Genomic DNA, 25,333 nt, shown 5'->3' with positions numbered 1-25,333 from the left:
CCAGCATTTCTATTTGAACAGTAATAGTGATTGCATGCACGATAGAGACTATCTAGAACATTTACAATGTTCATATAACCTGAGTGTATGCTCATTGCAGAGAGCTATACCATCCAAATGATCTTTGAATCTCTACTCGTCTGGGTTACTGTTATTTGGCACGTCATTTACTTGAAAAATATTAGTCAAAATCGGTATCCCTCTAAAATAAAGTAAATCTGGATCTCTCATGTTTTATTTATAGATGCTTTATATACAAACACCTGTAAATTCTTTAAAATGTATTTTTTAAAAATGTATTATTCTCAGTTCTGCAAAGCATATTAATTATGTTAAATTTACCAAATATCAAAGAACTACCAAGTTGTTTAACATCTTTCAACAAACTGGTAGCCCAAAAATCTGTCTCAGTCACATGTTCATGTTACTAGAAGACAAGAATTTAAATTTAATTTCTATATTAGGAGACAAACCAGATTTAAAATGTTATGTCTAATGCACACTGCCTGGCCAAAAAAAAAGTCGCCACCAAAAAAAAAGGTCACACACTCTAATATTTCGTTGGACCACCTTTAGCTTTGATTATGGCACGCATTCGCTGTGGCATTGTTTCGATAAGCTTCTGCAATGTCACAAGATTTAGTTCCATCCAGTGTTGCATTCATTTTTCACCAAGATCTTGCATTGATGATGGTGCACTAGGCATGATGGGTGCATCACTTCATCTGCCTCTCTTCATACCCTGATGCGCCCATCACTCTGGAACAGGGTAAATCTGGACTCATCAGACCACATTACCTTCTTTCATTGCTCCAGAGTCCAATCTTTATGCTCCCTAGCAAATTGAAGCCTTTTTTCTGGTTTGCCTCACTGATTAGTGGTTTTCTTACGGCTACACAGCTGTTCAGTCCCAGTCCCTTGAGTTCCCTTTGCATTGTGTGTGTGGAAATGCTCTTACTTTCACTATTAAACATAGACCTGAGTTCTACTGTTGTTTTTCTTCGATTTGATTTCACCAAACTTTTAAGTGATCGCCGATCATTGTGTGTGTGGAAATGCTCTTACTTTCACTATTAAACATAGACCTGAGTTCTACTGTTGTTTTTCTTCAATTTGATTTCACCAAACTTTTAAGTGATCGCTGATCACGATCATTCAGGATTTTTTTCCGGCCACATTTCTTCCTTGAAGACGATGGGTCCCCATTATCCTTCCAGTTTTTAATAATGCATTGGACAGTTCTTAACCCAATTTTAGTAGTTTCTGCAATCTCCTTAAATGTTTTCTCTGCTTGATGCATGCCAATGATTTGACCCTTCTCAAACAGACTAACATCTTTTCCACGACCACGAGATGTGTCTTTCAACATGGTTGTTTAAGAAATGTGAAGCAACTCATTGCACCAGTTGGGGTTAAATAACTTGTTGCCAGCTGAAAGATAATCGCCCATGCAGTAATTATCCAATAGGAGGCTCGTACCTATTTGCTTAGTTAAATCCAGGTGGCGACTTTTTTTTGGCCAGGCAGTGTATGTTAAGGTGTATTCTTTACATCTCATTAAACTCCATTGCCTCTATTCCAAGCTGTTTATCACTTTCTAGCGACCAAAGTTGGTGCTGACCTAATATAAAAGGGGAGACTATTCCAAAGCTAAGGGTCAACTACTGCAAAAGCACAGTCCCTCCAAGTTTACGTCTAGATCTCAGCACGGCCAGTAACTTCTGGTCAGAGAACCTAAGTGATTATGTGAGAGAGCAAAGGTGTTTAAGAGGTCAGTAAGATAAGAGGGGGCTAAACCATTCAGAGACTTAAAAACAAACAATGCAATTTAAAGTCAATCCTGTAGCAGGAAGTTAGTGAAAAGAAGCTAAAATTGGTGTGATGTGATTATGTTTTCTTCTGACATTTAGGCGCCTGACTGTAGCATTCTGAACTAGCTGAAGATGAGGGAGGATGACTGATTAACTCCAGTCCAGAGTGGGTTGCAATAGTCAAGCCGAGAAGAGACAAAAGCATGAATTAGTTTTTGAAAATCATCTGCAGAAAGAAAAGGCTTGACTTTAGCTAATACCCTGAGATGTTAGAAACAGGCTTTAGCAATAGTTAATTTGTTTGTTGAACTTAAGGGCATTATCAAAAACCAAGTTAAGATTTTTTTGTGAAAGGTTTATAGTAGCTTGTCAAAGTCTTTATATGAATAAAAACATGTGCTTCACACCAATGTCAACTAACTAAAACAAAAAAACATTTTGTCACTTTAGGACTTCTCTCCAGAAAATGGATTTTACAGAACATAACCAAGACATTTTATGATGCACAACCTTGGAATCAATTTTCTTTCGTGACCCAATCTGTCACCTACCAGGTTTAGATTTCATATCCCATACCATCCAAGTTATAAGAAATTTCCCCCTTTTTGGAAACAGTGTCTCATTTTGGAAACATGTAGTCTCTTACACCTAAACCTAACCAATCACTGAATACAAGAACTGCAATTGCACCTATATTTTTATTTTTTTAGAAAACCTGTGTGTATTTCATAGTTGTGTTTTTTTTAGATGATGTATTTTATAAAGCTAGAAACCACAAGGTAAGTACTGTTAGATGTGATATTTTCTGTGTTATCCCAACAAGTCCATCAGTTATTATACTGGTAAAACAGAAAACAGTATTTTTTTCTGTAGGGTTACAATATCAAGATCATAATCCTATTTCACGCTATGATTTCCAAAACGTATCCCAGCTTTTTTCAGCCTAGATACTAAATCATACTGGTTGATACTAGTAAAGTAAAAAGAACTATCTGAGAATAAGCTAGATGGAAAAATGTTTCTGACGTGCTCTTTTTCCATTTTTTTTACATACATCTTTTTAAAGCTTGAAATTGACCTTTTTTTCCTTGGTCATTTCCAATTGAGTTTCACTCTATGTGTTGCCAGTGACTATCGTTTAATTTATGAAAATGAAGCTACACAACAGAAAGGAAACAAATGTTTGGGGGCTAGCAGAAGTTTAAACATTTGCACCAAGCAAGCACCTTGTGTGTTACCCATTCTCCCTTTTCCTGCCAGAACCTGGCAAGTGCTTTCAGACTGCACGGGATTTCGATCCTGTATATAGATGGAATGATCATGTGAAGGAGCTTTTAAGGATTTTTTCAAAAGTGTTAGCTCTAAAACATTAAGCCTTAATAAAAGAAAGAAACATCAAAGATGTCAGAGCAAAATTCTACTTTAGGATCATTTTTAAAATTTTTTACTTAGACAAAACTATCAAACTGTCAACAAATACAAATGTGAACTTTATTTAAAAAAAATCAGTATCACAAATAATCTTCATGGCCTAATGGAATATTAATAATAGTTAAACATTTCTTGACCTACATAAGCAGTTTGTTTTCATATACTGTATCATTAAAGGACAGACTTAAAATATGGCTCTAAAAAAAGCTATAGACTTATTTTAAAAGATTGAGTGCAACACTCATGTAGGAGTTCAATGTTTTTTGTTGTTTTTCTTCAGCCAGCTAAAAAACTGAAATTATTTTTCTTATTATATCATTGCTGACAGAAGGTTGCCAATGCTCTACAGCAGAAAAAAAACCATTTACATATGACTCAAAGTAGCAAGATAAAACTATGGCTATATTTTAGATATAATTCACTAAAAAAATGAATAAAAGAATATTCTGTTAGATTAACATCATTACTTATATCTGAAGAGTTAATGAAAACCAGAGGACACTGCTGTATCTGGAAGGCCAAAATATAAACTAGACAAAAGAAAGAAACTGTCAAAAAATAAAATAAAGAGAACACAATATCTATTGATCCTGGTCATGTTGAGCTATTCTGTAGAATTACAAGCAACTTCCTAGTACTCTAGAAAAATCTAAATGAAATATTACATCTTTATGTATCTGCTCCACACGAGCTAAAGCAGCAGCTTTTTCATCATAGGAAATGAAAAAGATATACATCCTCTGATTGGAAAGAATATGACTGTCAAATATTTTTGCTACAGAAATATGCCAAACAGCTTATAAACAAGCAGAGCCCCCAAGGAGATTTCAACAGATTACAGGCTATAAAAGATGATATATAAGCCATTTTATGCTCTATACCTGGTTGTTCATCCATGAAACAGTTCTTATGTTATGAATTACACACTTTATTTAACCTGACTTTTCACATTACAGTCCCGGCACTGGTGTGTGCTCCTGGCACAAACATTTGAAGATATCTGTATTTAGGTAAAGTGATTTTGTGAAAGCTTTCGTAAGTAAACAAACCTCCTCACTTTGTGAATACCTAATAACATAAAAAGCATTTTCTAATACAATATCCTTTTTCCTATTGTAATTTATTCAGAGTTGAAGAGAATCTTGAAAATGACAACTATTGTGTGGACCTGTGCAAAACGTAGGTATTTAGTCATGGAGTCTTGTAAGCTGTCATGTTGGGAAATGTGAAAAATGTGGTAATTCCTTCCCCTGTGTAAAGGTGAAGTGCAAATTTAGTGGCTGCCTATCCTACAAACCAAAGTGCCTGTCAAATAGCACTAATCACAAGAGACTTCACACAACTCAAAGCAGCTCTCAAAGAAACATCTCACCTTGACAGCAGTCTCACTACCTTCTTCTTTAAAATCCTGGAATTTCATTACTTCTGCCATAATGAAGCCCTTTTCGAAATCTGTATGGATCTTGCCAGCAGCCTGAGGAGCCTTCGTCCCTTTCTGTCAGGAGAAAACCCAAAGAAAATTAATTGTTTTTAAGAAGATGGATTACAGCACAGACAGTCACCTCTTTTGATACTAAATCAAGATTCAATGAAACATTGCTTCATATCGCATGGCATGTCCTGAGTACAATCGCTCTGGTACTGATATTGGAATAGCGTTCAGATGCTACTCACAGGGGCTGAATTCACTCAAGATAAGGACATACCACTGCTATCAATGCAAGGCAGCAATTTTTGATACAGATTTCGAGGTGGTATTGATTTCAGTTGAAGCAATCTTGCTTCATTGTGGGTTTCAGCTTAGCCTCTGATCATCACCAGTGTCTAAAGGTGATGTTTTGGATACAGAAACTGAGATTATAATTGAATTTATTGACCCACAAGGATCAAAACTAGCAGTTTTCAAATATAGCACAAAATTTTATAGTTGCATGTCCGGAGTCTTCATATTACAAATGTAGTGAAAATATAAAAATCGATATATTCCTGCTTGATTTAACCCCTTTCTCTCCTACATGGTTTTTAAAATGTGACCTGAATCAAGGTATGAAGTGCAATGAATTGTTTGACTGACAGCCATCTGCAATGCACATTTCTGTTCTATTTCATCAAACAAATAAGCATGCAATACAAAAATATAGTTCACTATAACATACATTTAAATAAAGTTAAACTTCAATTGTTTTGTCTTCAGTGTATAGTTTGATGAAATACGTACAGGATGTAATACTTAAATGACAAGTATTTTAAAATGTAATAGTGCCACCCTCTAAGCCCAGTCCCTGAAGTGTAACCCTACAGAACAGTCTAACTGCATTCCTTTTATCATCAAGATCATAATAATAAATTATAATCAGTATTTTGTCAATTTAGCATTGTAGGCCAAAATACTTTGGCAATTTTTAATTATGTATATAATAAGGTCAGGGTCAACATATTTCATGCCAAAGAATGATGTGTATTTAATGACTCCAATATATTACAATCCCCATGCAATTTCATTGATAAAGCACTTGCAAGTGTAACTCTCATAAATCAGCAGCCAGGTTTGTCTACATAGAGAAAAAAACATTACAATGCGACTGTCCCATGTGTTGAATTACAAGGGTACACATTCTGCGCACATACACACGCATGAAATGTAGGTTGATAGATAATGCTGACTTCAAGGCTGTCTAATAAAGCATGTTAAACTGCTAAAGAGACTGACATTATGGAATGCAGTTTTTATAATAAAAGATGTATTGGGTTAATACAGTTACTCACTGATGCTTAAGTGACTAAATGCCCGGCACATATAATCAAGGCTGCCTATAATCAGTCAGATGATAAAACAGCAATAGGACTAAGCGTCTTCAAAATTTCATTTCATATGTCAGTGACTTTACATTTTATCTGAACTGTTACAGGATATTAGCAAAGCAGGTTCTGTTAATTTTGGTTAAGTATATATAGATTAAGAAGTAGAATAATGTTCAGACTTTAGAATTCATTTTATGAAAGTTTATATTGGTTAAGAAGTGGAAGAATGTCCAAAATTAAGTTTTAGAATAAAGTAAATAATTATCAACCTTTTTTTATTTAGTAGAATACCTCAATTGTATAGAAGAGAAAAATGCAGTAAAATATATCATAGAGTTAAAATGTGATATATAATACTATATAATGACGACAATTACACTGCATAACATTTGATTTAAATAATATTTTTTGAAAAGACCACATGCCTCTATTGTTAACATGCTTTTAAAATGATACAAAAACAAGTCATTTAATATTGAGAACATATTTTGAGGGGCGAGTAAACATTATACAGTACATGTCTACTCTTTTCTTGTATATAACATCTGTATTACTGTTGTTTCAACTGCCTTCAGTTGCAGAAAAGAGAAAGTAACTAAGACACAAAAGTAAAACACCACCAGTGAAGCCAGACAAACTCAGCAAACGCCAAATGAAAAGCGACATCAATTTCACTGGAGACAAACCCAGTCACACAGATTAAGCAAGCACAATACTGAGGCGTCTTATCTCTGACCACAGGAGGAGGGAAGACAGATTTCTACAGGATGAAAAAATTCAGAGTATGTAATAGGCAAAATCAATTGTTACCCACCTCAATCAATGCTGCCCCACTTTCACTGTTCAACAGCTCACAAATAATTAAAGTTATCCTGTACAAAAAAGCTCATCTGTAATGACTAGCTAACCGCTACCATGACAAACTTCAAAGCCAGTGATATCAATCTGAATTCGATAGTGTGGAACAGGACAGAAAGCTAACAGAATGACTGCAACATACCCTGATGGTCCAAGCACGTACTTCATCAGGTCCTGCCGTGAAAAAGTATTCCAGCTGAAGAGCTGCATATCCAGACTTAATCATTTTTGGTAGTGCACTAGAAGAAAGGAATAAGGAAAAAAACACTAATAATATAAAAGAAAAAATACAGTTCAAGTAGGCTTGAAAAAATTAAGACTTATAGCAGCTACAACTTACTTTTACATGTTTATTATCTGTCAAGATCACAAAAACGAGCATCTACAAATAAGTTAAAAAAATCTATTTTGCCTTACATGTTAAAAATGAATGACATTTTTGAAAATAATTCACTATAAATGAAACAAGTAAAAATAAAAAGAGCAACAAATTTAACTACATACAACATATTGCATTTTTAATAAACAAAAAAGCTGTCCCACTTCCCAGTAGTCACTTATGAAACAGAATATGTACTGGTAATACATATATTTATAAATAAGAAGAAAACTATGCGCACACAGTGACACAACTGTAAATTGCTTATTGGAGACTAGTTGAGCACCTTAAATATATTATGTTTTTATCATTCATATGAAGGGAATGAGGTCATATTTTAAAAGAGCAGTTTTACAAAAAATATACATAAAATACCTAAGTTATAATTATCCAGAGATGACAGATGACAGTTAAAAACTTAATTTTAAATAAATCCTTTCACAGTGTCTTACAGTAAAGAGAAAGATTCTTTCTTTATAATGGTAATTACTCTGTCATTTATTATTCTATCAGCACAAGCAATTAAATTACTGCAAGGAAATAGTTGATAATAAAGTGCGGGGAAAATGAATGCTAATTAACCTTTGTGTCTTGTTCTCTTCTGTATACTTCTGCTTCTCCTCATCATTCATGTCTTGTATCTTGAGTTCTGCAGCACCACTAAAAGGAATGACCAAGGCACCAGGGTCATGCGTGTCCACCCACTCTTTAATTTTTGCCAACCTGTAGACAACGAAGGGCATGGTATTAACATGTACAGCATGTATTGCAGTTCTACACTCATTATTAGGTTGCACATGCATATTCATCACAAACTCCCAGCCTCAGAATCATATTTTATGTTAGTAGACAGCAGTTTTCTAAGGTCAATAAAGTAGGAGACAGCTTTCTTATGCTGTCACAAACTGAAGCTCATCAAAGTTATAAAAAAAAGTTTGCAGATATGGCCACACATAAGGAAATTAAAAAAGATATCAAGTACAAGCACCTCGCAGATTAATAAAAGGACATATAACTGAAACCACAAGGAAAGGAAATGTCGAGAATGCATTGAACACGCACATAAAAATACATTCATTATAATGAATGAATAAATCAATACATTTAGGACAGCCAACAACCCTGATCTGCAACACTATCAATATGTACGCATTCATTTTATAATATCATTGTTTGTAGTACACAATTTACGTTCTCATCTATGCAACATGTTAAACTTCTGTAAAATTCTCTGCCCTTTGGCAAACTCCCATCTTCAGTCTCTTCATTCTTCCTTTCAGTTTTGCATCATACAGTCCAGTTTCATCATTGTATCGTTCATCCCCAATGAAGTTCTTATAATGTGTCAGCTGCCACTGTACTAATTGGAGTTACATAATAAAATCAAAAAGTGCTAAATCTAAAAAAAAAAAATGATAGCGATGACTAATGCTGTTTTTAACTTTTTGTCATAATAAAGACCAGCAGAACAATTAAAACTGCACAACTGAATACAATGTACGTGGGAAAGGCAAATAGTTGGAGTAAAATTAGCCTTCTTTAATGATTCCAACAAACAATTGTAAGAACAATTGTTAAGAATTTATGGCGAATACTTAAAATAAATCAAATACATCAGTTTACATAAACAGTCATCATGTGATTTGCACAATAATCACTGTGACTAATCCAACAATTATTATGTGCCTGATAATCAAAATAAAAGAAACCAATCAAAGCAACAATGGAAGCCATGACAGACATTATATTTTAAAAAGCACATGAATTTACTTTTACTTTTCTCAGAAGGCATGTAGCAAACCAGGTCCATTTTTAAATAAAATAAAAACAGGACAGCATGAACCTGCTAGTATGGTATATTATTTAGGACTGACAAACAGTGCCAGCAGGGTGACCTTACACAACAATAGATAACGCTTCATTTAATCACATCTTATTCTCCCTAAAATAACTGAAGTAATTATGAGATTAAACTCACACCAATTCAGTGGGACACTGGATAGTTGACAACAATAAGGCAGTTCACTAAACTACTTCAATGCTTTGGTCTAATGGTGTTTGCACTTTAAACACTTTGGAATATCCTGTTATTATCTGCAATTCAATTTCTTTAAAAATGTAGTAGCATGTTTTCTCAGGGAAAGAAAAAAAACAAGTTTTCCCAACATATTCAGGCTTCTTATCTAAACTTAGTGGTGTTCTGCTTTTATATACAGCAAGCAAAGTTTTGCAAATCATCACAGACCTCAGGAGAAAACAATATTTATTGTCTTCGAATACTGTGTATTCAGTGCACTCCATTGGCATTCACTTATGTAGTTTCTATATTCTCCATTACTATAAAAGGCATGGCCAATATATATATCATACATGTACTTGACCAACAAATATTTCAAACATTTAAGAATATGACTTGCTGTTTAAAGGGAAAGCATGTTAATAATTGAAGAGATTTTTTCCTTAAATTGCTTTTAAAGCTAACTTGCACATAACCAAAGATAGAGAGCATAGCCACAAAACGCAATACATCAGAAAAACCTTTAAATGTTACAGTAATTAACAAAAACTTGCTATTTATGAAGATAATGATCAACATGACCTATTCTAAAATCATAAATACTAGAATAATGTATAGCCTTGTGATTAAATTGTTAAAGTGAAAGAGTGTTAATTGCAGAAATATAGAAGCATCTTTAATACTAATCTGTAAATTGCTTTTGTATTAATGAAGGCAAATTCATCCACTCATTTTGTAAACCAGCTTAATCCAAGTTTTTAATGGGCTAAGGCAATAACTTTCCCTGGACAAGACACCACCCCACCATAAGACCCTCTCACATATACCTCAGTACTCCTTCACAGAGCGCCAGCTTAGTGGTCCTAATCAACTTAACATGCCTGTCCCTGAAAGGTTGGAGGAAAATAGGAATATTGGAGTAAACCCAAAATGGCATGGGAGAATGCACAAACTGCATAACTGAAATAATGCTACCTTTTTGTACTGAATAGAATAGTCTATAAAACTGGACTGGTTTGTTGTTGAGGTTAGGAGCACGCGCTAATACAGCACATTGCTGCACCCACCACATGACAAACCAACTCAAGACCCCAGGTTAGGACCCGAGTGCAGCCATGCAACGGGTGATACCTCAGCACCACACTAGTTCAGATGGAATGGAACCAGTGTGAGGTTCTTTTATGGTGGCTGGAGTGCCAATTCTGCCACCAACCCCCTGGTTTTTCCCTGCAGGTTGGAGGGCCTACCTACAGGGCTGGATGCAGATTAACATCATATTCAGGACGGAGTAATTGCAGGTTAAGGGCTTGCTCAAGGGCCCAATGGTTAAAAAGAAGAAAAAAAATTTTGAACGATTAACTCCCATATTCCCATATCAAGAATTAAACTTATACAGTAATTGAAGTACCAACTGGTTATATTGAAACAGTCTCTTTTTCAAACAGCACATTTCGATAGCAAAAACCATCTCAAGTTCCTCTACAACTGTCACATTTTGAACCACACTGCTTGGGATCATGGACTGAGCCACCAACCATGTCGCTTCAAATGCCAAGAGCCACATTGTCCAGTAAAGAAAAAACAAAAACAAGAAACATAGACAAACAAGGGTACAGTTAAAATGAATAAGATTCTTAAAAGATTAATGACATCAATTTATTTTTTTTTACAGGACTGTGTCAAGAGGTCACATTGATATAAAAGAAAAATACTAAAATGATCAAAATATAAACTATTTTAATAAATCAGAAAAAGAGTAATTTACAAAATATTAACATAATTTTTGTCACAGTATTCTCTTGCATTGCCACATTTTTATGTTTTCACAAGCTTAATGTCACTGAAGATGTTTCTACTGGTCAACATCACCTGCCATTACTAAAACTGTTAACACTCTAGCCATTTCTAAACCTGCTCCAAATCTTTTTGACTCTTAAAATGTTTCCATACTCTCCAAAACCCGGATAAATGGGGAGGGTTACGTCAGGACGGCCATCCAGTGTAAAATTTTGTCAAATCAATATGCAGGCAACAATTTTGGATGATCCACTGTATCAACCCCTAACGGGATCAGCCGAAAGAAGAAGAAGAAGAAGAAGAAGAAGAAGAAGAAGAAGAAGAAGAAGAAGAAGAAGAAGAAGAAGAAGAAGAAGAAGAAGAAGAAGAAGAAGAAGAAGAAGAAGAAGAAGAAGAAGAAGAAGAAGAAGAAGAAGAAGAAATACTATTGATCTATGAAAAAGGGGACTTTGGCTCCCTCTGATGATTATTCACTAGCAATATAATTAAAAACAGAACAAATGAGGTTCAGCTTAGATTTATTTCACAATGAATTTAATACCTGTTCTGCTATAGAATCTTATTTTTACACACCTAAAGTCATTGCTTTTTGAGTTGTCTTCACAACACAACCTAGAAGGCCAAGTGGAAAGTCTGGTAAACCAAAATCAGTGAAGCAACACTCTGATGAAATACAGTGCCTTCAGAAAGTATTTAGACCCCTCCACTTTTTTCCACATTTTCTTGTGTTGCATCAAGTAAAACGTTGCTGTGACACCTTAAATGTTCCTCAAATGCACCCCATTCTATTGATCATCATTAAGATGTTTCTGTACCTTGTTTAGAATCTACCTGCTGTCAACTCAGTTGATTGCACATGAATAGGAAAGGCACACACTTGTGTATAGGAGGTCACACAGTTGACAATGAATATCACAGCAAAACCAAGCAATGAGGTCAGAAGACATGCCTTCAAAGCTTAGAGACAGGTTTGTGTCCAGGGACAGATCAGGGGAATGCTACAAAAACAATTCTGAAGCACTGAAGGTTCCCCAGAGCACAGTGGCATTCGTTAATTTTAAATAGAATACATCTGGAACAACCACAACTCTTCCTAGAGTTGGTTGCCCAGCCATACTGAGCAATCATGGGAGAATGGCTTTGTTAAGAGGGTTGACCAGGAACCTGATGGCAGAGCTCCAGAGAACTTGTGTGGAGATTGGAGAAACTTCTAGAAGGACAACCACCACTGCAACACTACACTAATCTGGGCTTTCTGAGTGGACAGACTACATATGAAAGTTTGGAATTAGTAAAAAGGCACCTAAACTACTCTTAGACTCAGATTATGATAAACAAGATTCTCTGGTCTGATAAAACCAAAACTGAACTGTTTAGCCTCAATTCTAAGTGTCACATTTAGAGTAAACAGTACACTACGCATCACCTGCACAATACCATTCCAATAGTGAATCATGGTGGTGGCAACATTATGCTGTGAGGTTATTCATCAGTGGCAGGGACTGGGAGACAAATGGGGACTGAAAAATGAGAAATACAGAGGTATCCCTAATGAAAACCAGCTCCATAGGGCGCTGAATCTCAGAATGGGCCCAAGATGTACCTTACAAAAGGACAAAAAACCCTACACACAAAGCAAGGACAATATAGGAGTGGCTTATGACCAACTCTATAAATGTTCTTTAGTGGCCTGGCCAGAGCCCAGACTTGAACACCTCCGGAGAGTCCTGAAAACAGCTGTCCACTGACAGTCTTTAACCAACCTGAAAGATCTTGGGAGGATCTGCAGAGAAGAATAGCAGAAGACCCCCAAATCCAGGTGTGTGAAGCTTGTCACATCACACCCAAAAGGTCTCCAGGCCGTAATCATTGCAAAATACTACCAAAAGGGTATGAATGCTTTGTGCCAAAGTGATATTTTACTTATTGTTTTTAATAAACTTGCAAAAATTTCTAAAATCCTGTTTTTTTTGTCATTCTGGGGTATTGATTGATGCTTGAATGAATTTAAATGATTTCAACACAATGCTGTAACACAAAAAAATGTGCAAAAACTGGGGAAGTCAGAATACTTTGTGAAGTCAGTGTATATATCAGAAATATTCTCAGTTTTGAATCTGGGACAACATTTTGTCCTAAAAAACTCCCCCAAAAAATCCCAAGTTAATAACTTCATGAGCTTGATATACATAACGATTTTACCCTTAAACAGCTTTAAAATGGTGAATTCTCTAACCTTTATATCTTTTTTCTTATTAAAAAAAGAAATGTCTGGCGTCATTTGTTAATCTTAGTGCAGTTGCATGTATTATACGTGCTTTGTCTGAAATACATTTTTGTCTACAAAAAGAAAACTACTGCTGTTCTGTAAATTGTCATATCAACATATTTACTGGACATTAAATTACAGCCAATTATAAAGTAAATTATAATCAACAAGTATTCAGAATAAAGATCTGCTGCACTTATAAACTATCTTCTTGTTTTTGTTTCTTATCTTTAAATGATTAACCATATACAAAATACAACAAATGCAAATGCTATGTTTTATTGCTAGACAATGAGTCTTCAATAACAGTGCCTACACAGAATATGATTAAAGTTCAAGAAGAGACCAGTGGCATGCACTGCTTGCAAAAGACATTGGAGTACATTTACAGTGCTTAATTTGTTGTTGGTATACAGTAACATTGATCTTTGAAGAAGACAATCTGCTGTTCTGTGTACACTAACAATAAGATGAAAATAATCCAACTTAGTACTACTATGCACAGATTGATCTCTAATGTGTTTTACATATTTTAGAGAACATTTCTTTGAATTTAGTTTGAAAACATTTTAAGTTGAATAAGCTAAAAGAGTCGTCACATTTCTCTGAAATGAAATGAATGATACTGACCTGATAGGCTATCCCTTAGCCAGAAAACACATTTGTGATAATTACAGGCTACCAACAATAAGTGTTGTCAAGCATGATTTCAGAAAATGGACTTTTTATTCTTATCTCAAATTTTTCAGTAGAAAGGCACTATCAAAGAATAACTTTTGGTTTAGCTCCATTCCATGGTGGCTTTAATCCAAAGCTCAAAACACCAAGACAAAGCAAGGTTTAGGCATCAGAATTTCTAAACACAGAATGGCACTTGCACTGTGTCATTTTCTGGATTTTGTGATCCATTCTTGAAAGGATTATTTGCATTCCTCAGGTAGCCCATTTTAAAATACACTTCAATAATGATTCACAAATCATTTCCCACACTACATGTAGGAGACTTTGATCCACTGAATAGACCATTGTACCTGAAACTATAATTGGCGGAAAGAAAAGAAACTTGACAGTGCTGAGCATCACAAGCTTAATAACAAAGGAGTCCCTCTTAAGGTGTTGGCAGACAATTTTCATAATGTACAAGCGGGAATGGTACAAGTGAGCAGTAAATGAGCATAGGGGTCTGAAGGTCTCCCAAGTGAGTGGCACAAGACCTGTCAAAGCCTTGTGGGGAGGAAAAAAGGTATTCAGATCTTAGTGGATAAGCACTACACCTCCAATTTGAAAGCTTGAAAGTCAAAATGAAAAGGACTTGCACTCCTTACTCACAAAGTACATATACTACATAAATGCCAATAAGCAATTTTTAAATACACAAAAGCAAAGTAAACCCACAAACAAGATTTACTCTTTCTCAGAGTACACAGTACCCAAAATGAAAAAGGCAAACACATTGTGCTCAAGCCATTCACAAATAAATATTAGGTCAAAAGACCATCAATAAGATTTGAAAATAACATAATAGGTGTAGGGGGGGAAATAACATTTAAATTTACTTCATTAAGAAGTTTCTGAATCTTCACCAGTGAATCACAGTGTGACCCTGAATATGTCACTAAAGCATCTCCAACCAGAAAAAACAAACAGATCATACTGCAAAATAAAGCATTTGTGTTAATTTATCCAAAATGTGATACAAATCACAATGATACATTACTTTATCACATTTGAAATGTTGTCATTTTAACTGCCAAATTTTAGAAACACACAGTATCAAGACCACGAATCAACAGCATGAACTGACCTTACCATATTGCCATGGATAAACTGTATGATCACTGAATAGTGGCTAGCAAATTTATACTGACAGTTATGCTGCCTGAGCAGAAATTAATTGGTCTCTAAGTCCTAAAGAGAGAATATGCTGAACTACTACTATTTACCACATAAAGCACGTATCCTAACAGCTGCAACTGAATGAAAGAATGCCGATGTAATATGTTAATTCTTCAGGTATCTTACAAATAATGGTTTGTGCTCCAATGTTGTTGCAAATGTTGTAAGTCACCTTGGATATAGGCGTGAGCCAAATAAACATATGATAACATACATAACAATTAAGTACACATGCTGTAGAAATTCAATCATATTACACAATACAGCATGTAAACACAGCGTCCTCCATGAGTACTTGGCTAGTGAGGTAAATATTTATATTTTTGTGATTTACATCAGCAGTTTTATTTGAGAAGAAAAGGTACATATGAGACAAAAAACACAGATTTCTATTACTGTACTTTAGTTCTAGGGATTTTTACTTATATATACTTTACTAATTTAGAATTCCAGCACTGTTGGTATTCCTTTCCTAGATTTAAAAAAAATCACAAGTATTGGGACAATTGGCTTCCAGGTGTTTCTTGTTGCTTTGACTACACAGATAAAAAAAAGAATATATTTGCTCATCCACCTTCTTTCTGTATTTGGAGTCAGTAAGCCTAAACCAACATAAAAACTAGAGAATTCTTCAAGTGAAAAATTAACACTTAATGAAAACATTCAACAATTTGGAATATCTTGGAGATGGGGGAAAACGCCATAGGTGTACTAAACAAATGGCAATGGTTTCGTAGCATGACTTAAACAACTACAAGTAATTTTAGAACAAATGCTTAGAACTGTGAATATCATCTTTTAAACATCTACTGCTGCAATCCCTGACAAATTCCACAGAGCAGGGATGAAGATAATGCAATGTATTATGAACAGAAAACTCAAACACCTATCATCATCACCAACAATACAAAGGCCTGAATTTCCTAAAAGTCAGTAGAGAGTGCAATCGAAGTGTTATGAACAAACAAAACAAGGTGATGTCTCTTAAGTAGTTTTGGAGTGGTACTTAAATTTTGAGTTTGGTATTGATTCCAGCTCTTGGACCTCAATACCAGTACCAAAGCAAATGTAGGATAATTCCCTGAGGCCACCACCCCACCACCCCCTGCTCATAGCTGCTTAATTTCCCAAGCCCACATGCAGGCGCACCTCTGTGTACAATCACATGCCTCCCTTGTGTGCCGCACTCCATGCATTGATAAGAGTCCTCTTTGGACTACCCAGCAAGTTAGATATCAGTATATGATTGAAAAGAGTGTGGTTAGGAAGTCTGAATTGGGCCCCCCTTGGAGTTTGGATTGTGCTTAAAAATGACAATATATCACAATATAACTCTATTTATTTCTTATACAAAATGTAACTGTGATTGTTGTTTCAACAATATGCACCTATAATAAATCATTTACTGCTAAATTATATTGTAAAGTGTGGCATTATATAAAAGGATTTGAACATCGGATGAAATGGAAGAGTATAGGCCTCAGTTTATTTAAAATATAACAAGAAACACAATCAATACAGTCTGCTTATCAAACATAATAGGTCAAACAACTAGTACCATTTTATTTTTACTTTTTTATTATTTTTATTAACCTTATACATAACAATAAATACCAATAATCTGATCAAAAATATATTTTACACTATATTCCCAACATTTGTGTTTAAAACAAAATTAAGTTATACATAGTAAGCAGTGTCATTTAATAGTGGCAGACTATGTGGTAAGGTCAGCTTGCCAGGAGGGACAGAAGACTGTCTTAGATGTATGGGTTTGTCAGCAATCCTTTGAATTTTCATGCACCTCCTACATCCTTATTGGTTTAGATCTTGCTGGCTGAGGAGAACATTCTAGATGTGTGGACAACACCATAAACAGACAGCATGGCCTTGTGGATACAGAGATAGTCTCTAAACTACAAAGTTGCAGATTCAGTTTCTTCCATTCGCTCAGTGTTGGCCTCATAGCAAATCACTTAACCTGCAAGCGTTTCAGCTGTCCAAATATGGAAACAATTCAATTAGACCTGTAAACGACCTAAAAGCAGTGTTCACTATGGAAAAGATACCATATATAATTATAAGATTGTATGTTCCATTCCAAAAACAGGCTTTCTGTGAGACCGTTAGTGAGTCACTTAACCTTTAAGTGCCCCAATTGTACAAACATGAAAACAATTATATTAAGCATTTGAGATTTGTGGTAATAATTTCTTCACTGCATTCTTGTAACTTGCTGTTAACAGTTGTGAGAGTCTCTGTAACCAGCACGAATACTGACTAATAAAGAGATTTGTCTTTCTCATTTTATAAAGAATTGCTTCCTGCATCCTCAATTGTGTTCAATGCCTGTCACACTAGTCACACTAATGAAACATATTTCCAATTGAATTCCACTGCAGGCAACCCCAGGGAAATGTTGAAGCACTGGCCTGAACTTTTGTTTCCTGCTGAACTCCTACAAATACCAGTGCTTTACTAAGAATCAAAGCAAATATCTTGTACAACAGCAATTGTAAATACCGTAAATCAAATAATAATAATAAAAAAAATAACATAAATACATTGTGTATTGAAGCAAATACAATAAGTTAAAAAAAGTGTAAAGAAGATTTTAAGAGACAATGTAGAAACAGAAAAATGTGCATTTCATGTGAAACAAGAAACTGTCAACTTGTAAATGCATTAGAGGAGAGTGTTTTTCTTCAGTTTGAATATTAATGCTGAGACAGAATGAATGCAAAATAGGAAGAGAAGGCGACATACAACCAAAACAGTTTCACTGTGAGCAGTGCATGAAGGCTTCTGAATAATTAAGCAGTCCTTTGAGGATTGCAGCCTAGTGTTACATAAGATAAGGACAGTAGACAGTGAATCTATAGGTTTGATTTCAGAATTTTGAAATGAAAAGGAAACCAGTGCATTTTGGTTGACTAAGGGGTAATTTGGACCTGCCACCGTGCAAGTCCCTAACGCCTAGAAGCAGCAATTCACAAAGATGTTGTCAGTTGATGCTTTTTTTGTGCATGCTTTATCATTAAAAATAATTTTAGCTGCTTATTTCTGAGAAAAAAAATAAAATGAAGCAAAGTAATGCTACTTTTAAAATAAACCATTATTAACCTGCAGTGCTGATACTATGCAGATCACCAACAACCAAAATACACAGCCCAATCATCCGAGATGGAAATGTACTAGCATTTCTCTTCTGCCACTCTTAGCATGAAATTCCATTAAAATAAAATATTTGCATCTTAAGTACAAAAGTAGCATCTTTAAGATTTGTAACTTAGTCTGATCTTCATATATGCATTTACCTAGATGTCTGGACACCCAACATAATTGTATTATGTACAGCACTTTTTTAGAAACCCTGCAGTTACTGTATAATGAACAGTTATTTGTAAAGTCAACAACATAAGTACAGAAAAAGGCTGAGTTTGTTTGCTGCAATGCTGACTGTTCTTGACATAAAAACTCCATGGTTAAGACTGAGCCTGTCTGCACTCATTTCAGAAAAAATGCGTCCTTGTGCCCTCTGTTGTGGACAAACAGTGTGATGCATCTTAACTTGGTCCTCTTTGCATTCCAGCCCTAAACAGACAGGGTAAAAATATTTAATGTGCACAAATGTGAGGCAATTAAGGACAAATTTTATGATGGTCAATCATGTTTTTATTTTCTTTCTTGTTTTTATCAATGATATATATACACCTTGGGGAGTTTGAACTTGTATTTGTCTGATGGGCTTAGATGCATCATTATTTAACGTTCAAGGTCTACAGCTTACAAGCATCAAGAGGTTTGCATGTCATTCCAGTACGTGCCTTGTATATTTTATGGGGCAGATCATGCACTCACTATTTAATGTCTTTCACGGCAAGTCATTGAAGCCTGAATATTTATGGACCTTGGGAGGCGTGGTGATAATCATTGCATATCCATTGAATAAAAGAAATATATACTGCTCTGCTGAATATGATTTTGCAACCATTACCTTAACAGGTGAAGTTTACTAAACATGACTACAATTAGCAGATGCCAAGCCCATTTGTTTGGAAAAAATGTTATTTGCTACTGTTTACACATAAGACAAAAACTGAGTGTACAATTACACTGCAAATCTTTACTTGCTTAGAGAGCTAGAATCAGAATATTATCTTATATGCTATTATATATGCACAATGTAAACATTGATCTTTTAAAACTGGTGTTAAAGAAACTTAAATTCTTTCTGGCCCTGACATCTGCATTGTATCAATGATTAATTGTGGCTGACCATGTAAAAATGTATTTTATTTCTTCAATTCTTTTCACTATGACATCCTATCAGAGATTAAAAAATGTATAAGACCATGTTTTTCTCTTTTCTCATCTCTCATTTTAAAGAGGGTAAATTGTTCCTGGATGCAGTATGTGCTGAGAAATGTAACCATGACTTCTACATTGCATGACCAATGAACATGTGGAAGTCCATGTGAAGTTGTATTTTATTCCTTCAATTCTTTCGTTATCACATTCTATGAGAGCTTAAAAATGTACAAGACCATGTCTTTCTCTTTTTCTTTCTTAAATTTTAAAAAGGGTGACACAGTACTTGCTAAGAAATGGAATCCTGGCCTTTGTAAACTGGCTTAACTCTCCATGGCATCTTAAACAGCATGGCGCCACATTCAACACTGCTTGCAAGTTTCTAATAATGCAGTATAATAGATCCACAACAAGGGACCAGAATTTAATCATATTGTTTTTCTAACACTGATGGTGTCCTACCAGTACTACCTGTAATAACATGTTTAACTTAAATTTAAAAACACAGATGGACTTGCATTTAATAATAAGGTTAACAAAGTAGGTTTGCAGGGTTATTATTGTCACATGTACAGAGTATAGTGAAATTCTTACTTACACATGCTAATCAACGTGACACCCACTGCCACTCTCCGGCACCATCATTAGTGACGATAACTACCTTACCTCAAAAATGTCGAGAAGTGAGAGTAGAAAAAAATTTCACAGAACAACCATTTACCATAAGCTACAAAAACAAGTACAATTTTACTAAAAAAAATAATTACAAACTATTTACAATTTTTGATATGACAGCTTTGGATCCAGTCGTGATATTTTTGTTTGCTATATTTTTGTGAATAAATAGTGATGGACTAGGGAAATTACTGTGCTAATATGGTGGATACTAAATGATGGTGGATACTAAATAACTAGCTGCAAAAAAACTCCAACAGAGCAGTTTTAGCCTGTTTGCTCATGCATACATTGGTGGGGAGCAAAAGAAGCCTTTTGAAAGGCTAAACTAAAATATTACTTAAATCTCATTATTTTAAATGACAAGGGTGTAATTGCAACTTTAAAATTAAAAAGGTAGAAATATAACATTTCAGCTGTTGAGCCTGTTCTTTTTCTTAATTTGATAACAAAGCATAAGATAAAACTGCATAAAAAAATTGAATGGAAATAAATTAATAGTCATATAATTGTTCCTTTTATTTATAACCTGTACGATGTCTGGAAACACTTTTGTAGACAGGGTGAACGCATGGCTAGAATCAGTCTGTAACAAAGACGACTGATCAGAATATGAAAACAGTTAAAGGGCCAAAATATTTTGCTCTGGGCGTTTGCTATATGTTAACTTCTCATTATCATTAAGGTTGCATTAAAAACAAATCAAACATTTATGTGAAAAATTGAGTTTAACATAGTGAATTGAACTTTCATAGAAATGCAAATATACCTATCTATCTAAAGTATACAATGATGACAGCCATTCAAAATATTTAATGTTACAATGGGGTCACTTCTCAAACATAGAGATAGCTGAAAATGATGTGATTCTGTGTGAAGTAGATGTGTTAAAGTTATAAAATGGAATGGCTAATCCTAATTTGGTGAATTTAAACTTTCACAGTTGTAAATCCACTGCAGAGAATAGAACGTAATACTTTATTTTGTTAGTTTATACTTGTATTGTTTAAAGCCCATCCTATTATGTGTATTATATCTGTGGGGTAGACACCTACACAAAGATTTTATCAGAGACCAGTACATAAATGAATGTGAAAGACTGTCAGCAGGTAACTCGCACGTATTCACATATAAATTAGTAAGTAAGAGTGTAATATTAGTATGTTCTATGCTAAGTATGGATGTGCACTCACATTAAAAATGTTAGTGTGGTGACAAACAGAGGAGTCTATGTCACTAGCCCTAAACTAATACTGACCATGACTTTTTGACATACTACAAATGTATGTTAATTTTCAGGAATGTAACTTTACAAAAGAAAAAAAAAAATCTATTTTCTTAACACATACAGAAACATATAGTGATGGGGCTTTGATGTTGCATAACAAAGACAAAATAAATGAAATAAAGTGAGTGAAGTCCACCCTTGTCCTTGTGTTTTATTTAAGAGTGTATTGCACAGCTGAGCATTCACACACAGATGGAAGGAGGTATGGAGAACTGTACAGAAACTACCACAATACTGGGCCAGCAAACAAAATATTATCCGCTCTATTGGTCCAACAAATAAATTCCCTTTGTATTGTATAAGGCAGTCAGCTTGTCCAGCAACAAAAGCTAACAATCTCCCTCCTAATCAGTGAATGCTGTCCACTTTACTTTATCCATCCCCCATAACCGTTCAAATATACTTTATACTTGATAAAAACCCAACATGCCTTTCATGCATTACAGTATGTTATGTGATAAAAACTACGCTTGGATAAAAAGGAAAATATGTAGTTCTGCTGAAATCAATACATGCACACTTTTAAATGACAATTAACTTCAGATGTCTCAGTACACAGAGAGGATAAAATCTTACAGACATCAGGTTGTTCTCAGCAATGTTTTGAATGGGTTTATTGCTTAGTCTGCTTAGTATTTGTGTTGTACCCCCCTTTAAGTAACAACACAAAAATTCAGCATATATTAACAGAAAATGGTACACTGTATGTACAGTATGCGTTACTGTGTTTAAACCAATTCAACAGAAAAAAGAAGCAAAAAAATGACAGTATATAAAATATAGATAACTTACTTTTTAATTTTAATAACCGTACTTCAATAATTCATAGTAAACTTCACATTTTCTATACTGCATTCAGTTCTTTTCCTTAACCGAACACTGTTTTAACCCATAACCCATCTGAACTAGTCCGACACCCTGTCATATCCTATTGTTGCAAAACGTAAATGTTCAGGAACCCTGCCATTATTTCCATTGAGAGTTTCTTTAGAGAAAAGGGCACACCACAGTTTTATATCATAAAAAATCAGTTTAGAAGGGCTGTAGCCAGTAGTGGTGTGCATGACATGTGGCTTCTGAGATGAAGGACATTTTAATGCACTCCACAAAGCGGTAACTGCCTTTCATCAATAAACTCACTCATAAATGACTTTTTTATCCTTCAAATGTAACTCTAATGCCAGACGTCAAACATATAGACAAGGCTTGTGAATTCACTATGCTTTTGATTATTTTATCGTAATGTAAATTCCTTTGAAAAATTCCTCCCTGGTGCACATTCAACTCAAGCCTATCAAAGCAGGAAAGGGACAGCACACCACTGCAGGATTCACATAAACAGACACATACACTTACAACTGGCAGTTGTTCAAGACAGCATATTTCTGAATTGTACAAGAGGAACTAACCATGCAGGGCAGAATGGAATCTTGAGGTTAAAATCAATCCATTCATTTTCTGAACATTTCAGGAAACAATATTACTGTATAAAATAACCAAGCATGCACATGTTAATGTTGACTCATGTGAAACCCTGAGTCTTTCTGAAGTGGAGATCCAATAATAGAATGCTATGGGTTCACATGTGAAATTAAAAAATTCAGACATGTTCTTGTGACATTTAAGAACTGAGCACATTTTGCTTACACACACTTTCTACATGGAAAACAATGACAAGGAAGAGAAACAAACATAAATCTCCACAGCATACAGGAAAATGGACCTCACTAAAAACAAAATACCACCTTGCAGTTGACCTATAGCTGCGCACCCTAAATTCTAATTTGTGGGTCTGTGTGCATTGCAATTATTCACAGTTACACTAATAGAAAGATTCAGCAGTTTCAAGTCCAGACCTCCCTCTCTGAACAAATGATGCCTGAAATTTTTATTCTTCTTATAATGGAATTTCAATGGCCTTCAGTGCAAATCTAGTGGAAATTTTTGCATATTAAGTGGAAAAAATTAAATGTTAACCACGTTTTAATGTAATTAAGGCTGACAGGGTCATTATTTCTGCTAATCATTCATCTGCTTAAAAAGCTCAAACAAGACTTAGTACCAGACAGTGTTTGTGCCTCTTTTCGCATTGGTGGATAGGGAAGGTGGAGGGGGGTTTGGGGAACACAACGAGACAGAAAATAATACAAAATCAAGGCATTTACATCTAATTAATACAAAATGTAGGATTTTTAGAAATGTACTGAAACATGCTTTCTTCTATAGCTATTCAGCTGACAGCATATGAGAAAGTGGTTACTACAGTTATGGACAATTAACATCAAGCAAATTGGAAAAATAAACATCCTTACGTTTTCAAAAAGTGGGAAAGGCCCTTTTAAAATTAAAAACTAATGTTACATAGGACATAACAATGCTTACTGCAGACTCCTGATAAGAAATATTAAATGCCGTTGAACACTGCTGACTTTAAAGTATTAAGAAAAATATTTCCTCTCTTTTCAAACTAAAATGCTATTTATTTTCTTAATTTCTTTAAATTACAATAGTGTTGCTCTCTTTGGATATAATTTTTTTCTTACAGTATATGCTTAACACTATGCTTTGGATAAAACTGGAACTAATTTTTATTATACCTTTCATGGAGAACACTACTATAAAAATACTGCTACAACATTACAACAAGTAAGATTATCGTTTTTTGGACCGGATGAAAAGGCATGTTATCTTCATACACGGTTATCTGCATTTAAAACATACATAATAAATATTTAAACCAATAAATTAGTAAGCATGCAGCATTTAGTGAACCTGTTTCATTTATACATCTGTTCAGGAACCATGCACAATAACTTTAATTTAAAGAGGAACATCACACACATAGACAGCTGAACACCTGCATAGCTTCTAAAACACAACGAAGCAGTGAGTGAGACGAGTTGTGACCTGGGGTTTAGGTGTGGCATGGTGGAATAGTAGTTAGCAATGGACTGTGGAGTCCGAAGCAATTCCTGGGTTACTGGAGTCAGAGTTGGAGTCAGTAAAAATGTAATACAGTGCGTCAAAATTGCCAATTTCACATATATTGGTTTGATTAAACTATTTTTTCTTCTGAACTTCTAAAGCTGTCAAAACAGGCTCTGGCACCTCACAACCTTGTACGGGAAAAATGGGTAGTAGTTTGTCCTTTCTGAATTGCCTGTAAACATTAACAATTTCTAAAACAAAAATGACTATAAAACTACATCCTTTCCTTAATCCAACACATAAATCATCATTAACATTAGTTGGTTCCAGAGATAATGTGTGCAAGAAAAGACAGAAAGATGTAGTTAAAACAAAATCTGCTCAAAAAGAAAATAGGACAAGAATTTAAACACTCCCAATGCAGATTTTACATGTCCAAAGAAAAGAATTTTTCCATTGCACTGCCAGGGGAATATATCATCCAATCATATGGTTTAAATAATCCATTTTATTCTTGATAAGAAAATCGGCATCCCTATTTTTTTTAGTGTTATGTCCACATTTCTAGCTTAAGCTTCTCCTAGTCACAATGCTAAAGTCACGAATAATGGAAAGTCCAGTACTATTTGCTCTGTTAAAGTTTGCCACAATAATCCAATAAAAAGAAAGCAGGTCTTACACCAGACAAGCATCCAACAGAAGATATTATGTGGATGCGGAGAAACCTATATATAAACAGGTAAAACACAAGAAGAGCAACAGTGACCAGCTCAAGCCACTACTAAAATAAGAAACACTATAAAGAAGCTGTGCATGTGCTCTTTCTGCTTTGTGGAAAAGAAGCCAAGAGGGTGTTCTCTGCCTGGAAGCA

General features: G+C 34.7%; 1 protein-coding gene across 2 annotated transcripts in view; it reads right to left on the bottom strand.

The window, feature by feature from the left end:
- Nucleotides 1-25,333, bottom strand: part of ola1 (Obg-like ATPase 1) — a 296,977-nt gene that overhangs the window by 5,453 nt on the left and 266,191 nt on the right. For both annotated transcript variants that reach the window (XM_051930680.1, XM_028806276.2), the window contains exons 8-10: nt 7,864-8,004; nt 7,045-7,141; nt 4,615-4,737 (exon numbers count right to left, since the gene is read on the bottom strand). In XM_051930680.1, the coding sequence (XP_051786640.1) occupies nt 4,615-4,737; nt 7,045-7,141; nt 7,864-8,004 (361 nt within the window). The remainder of the gene's footprint in view (nt 1-4,614; nt 4,738-7,044; nt 7,142-7,863; nt 8,005-25,333) is intronic.

The sequence above is a fragment of the Erpetoichthys calabaricus genome, chromosome 8 (genome assembly GCF_900747795.2).
Source record: "Erpetoichthys calabaricus chromosome 8, fErpCal1.3, whole genome shotgun sequence".
NCBI lineage: Eukaryota > Metazoa > Chordata > Cladistia > Polypteriformes > Polypteridae > Erpetoichthys > Erpetoichthys calabaricus.
Note: the sequence above shows the minus strand (reverse complement) of the source record. Positions and strands in the feature narration are given on the sequence as shown.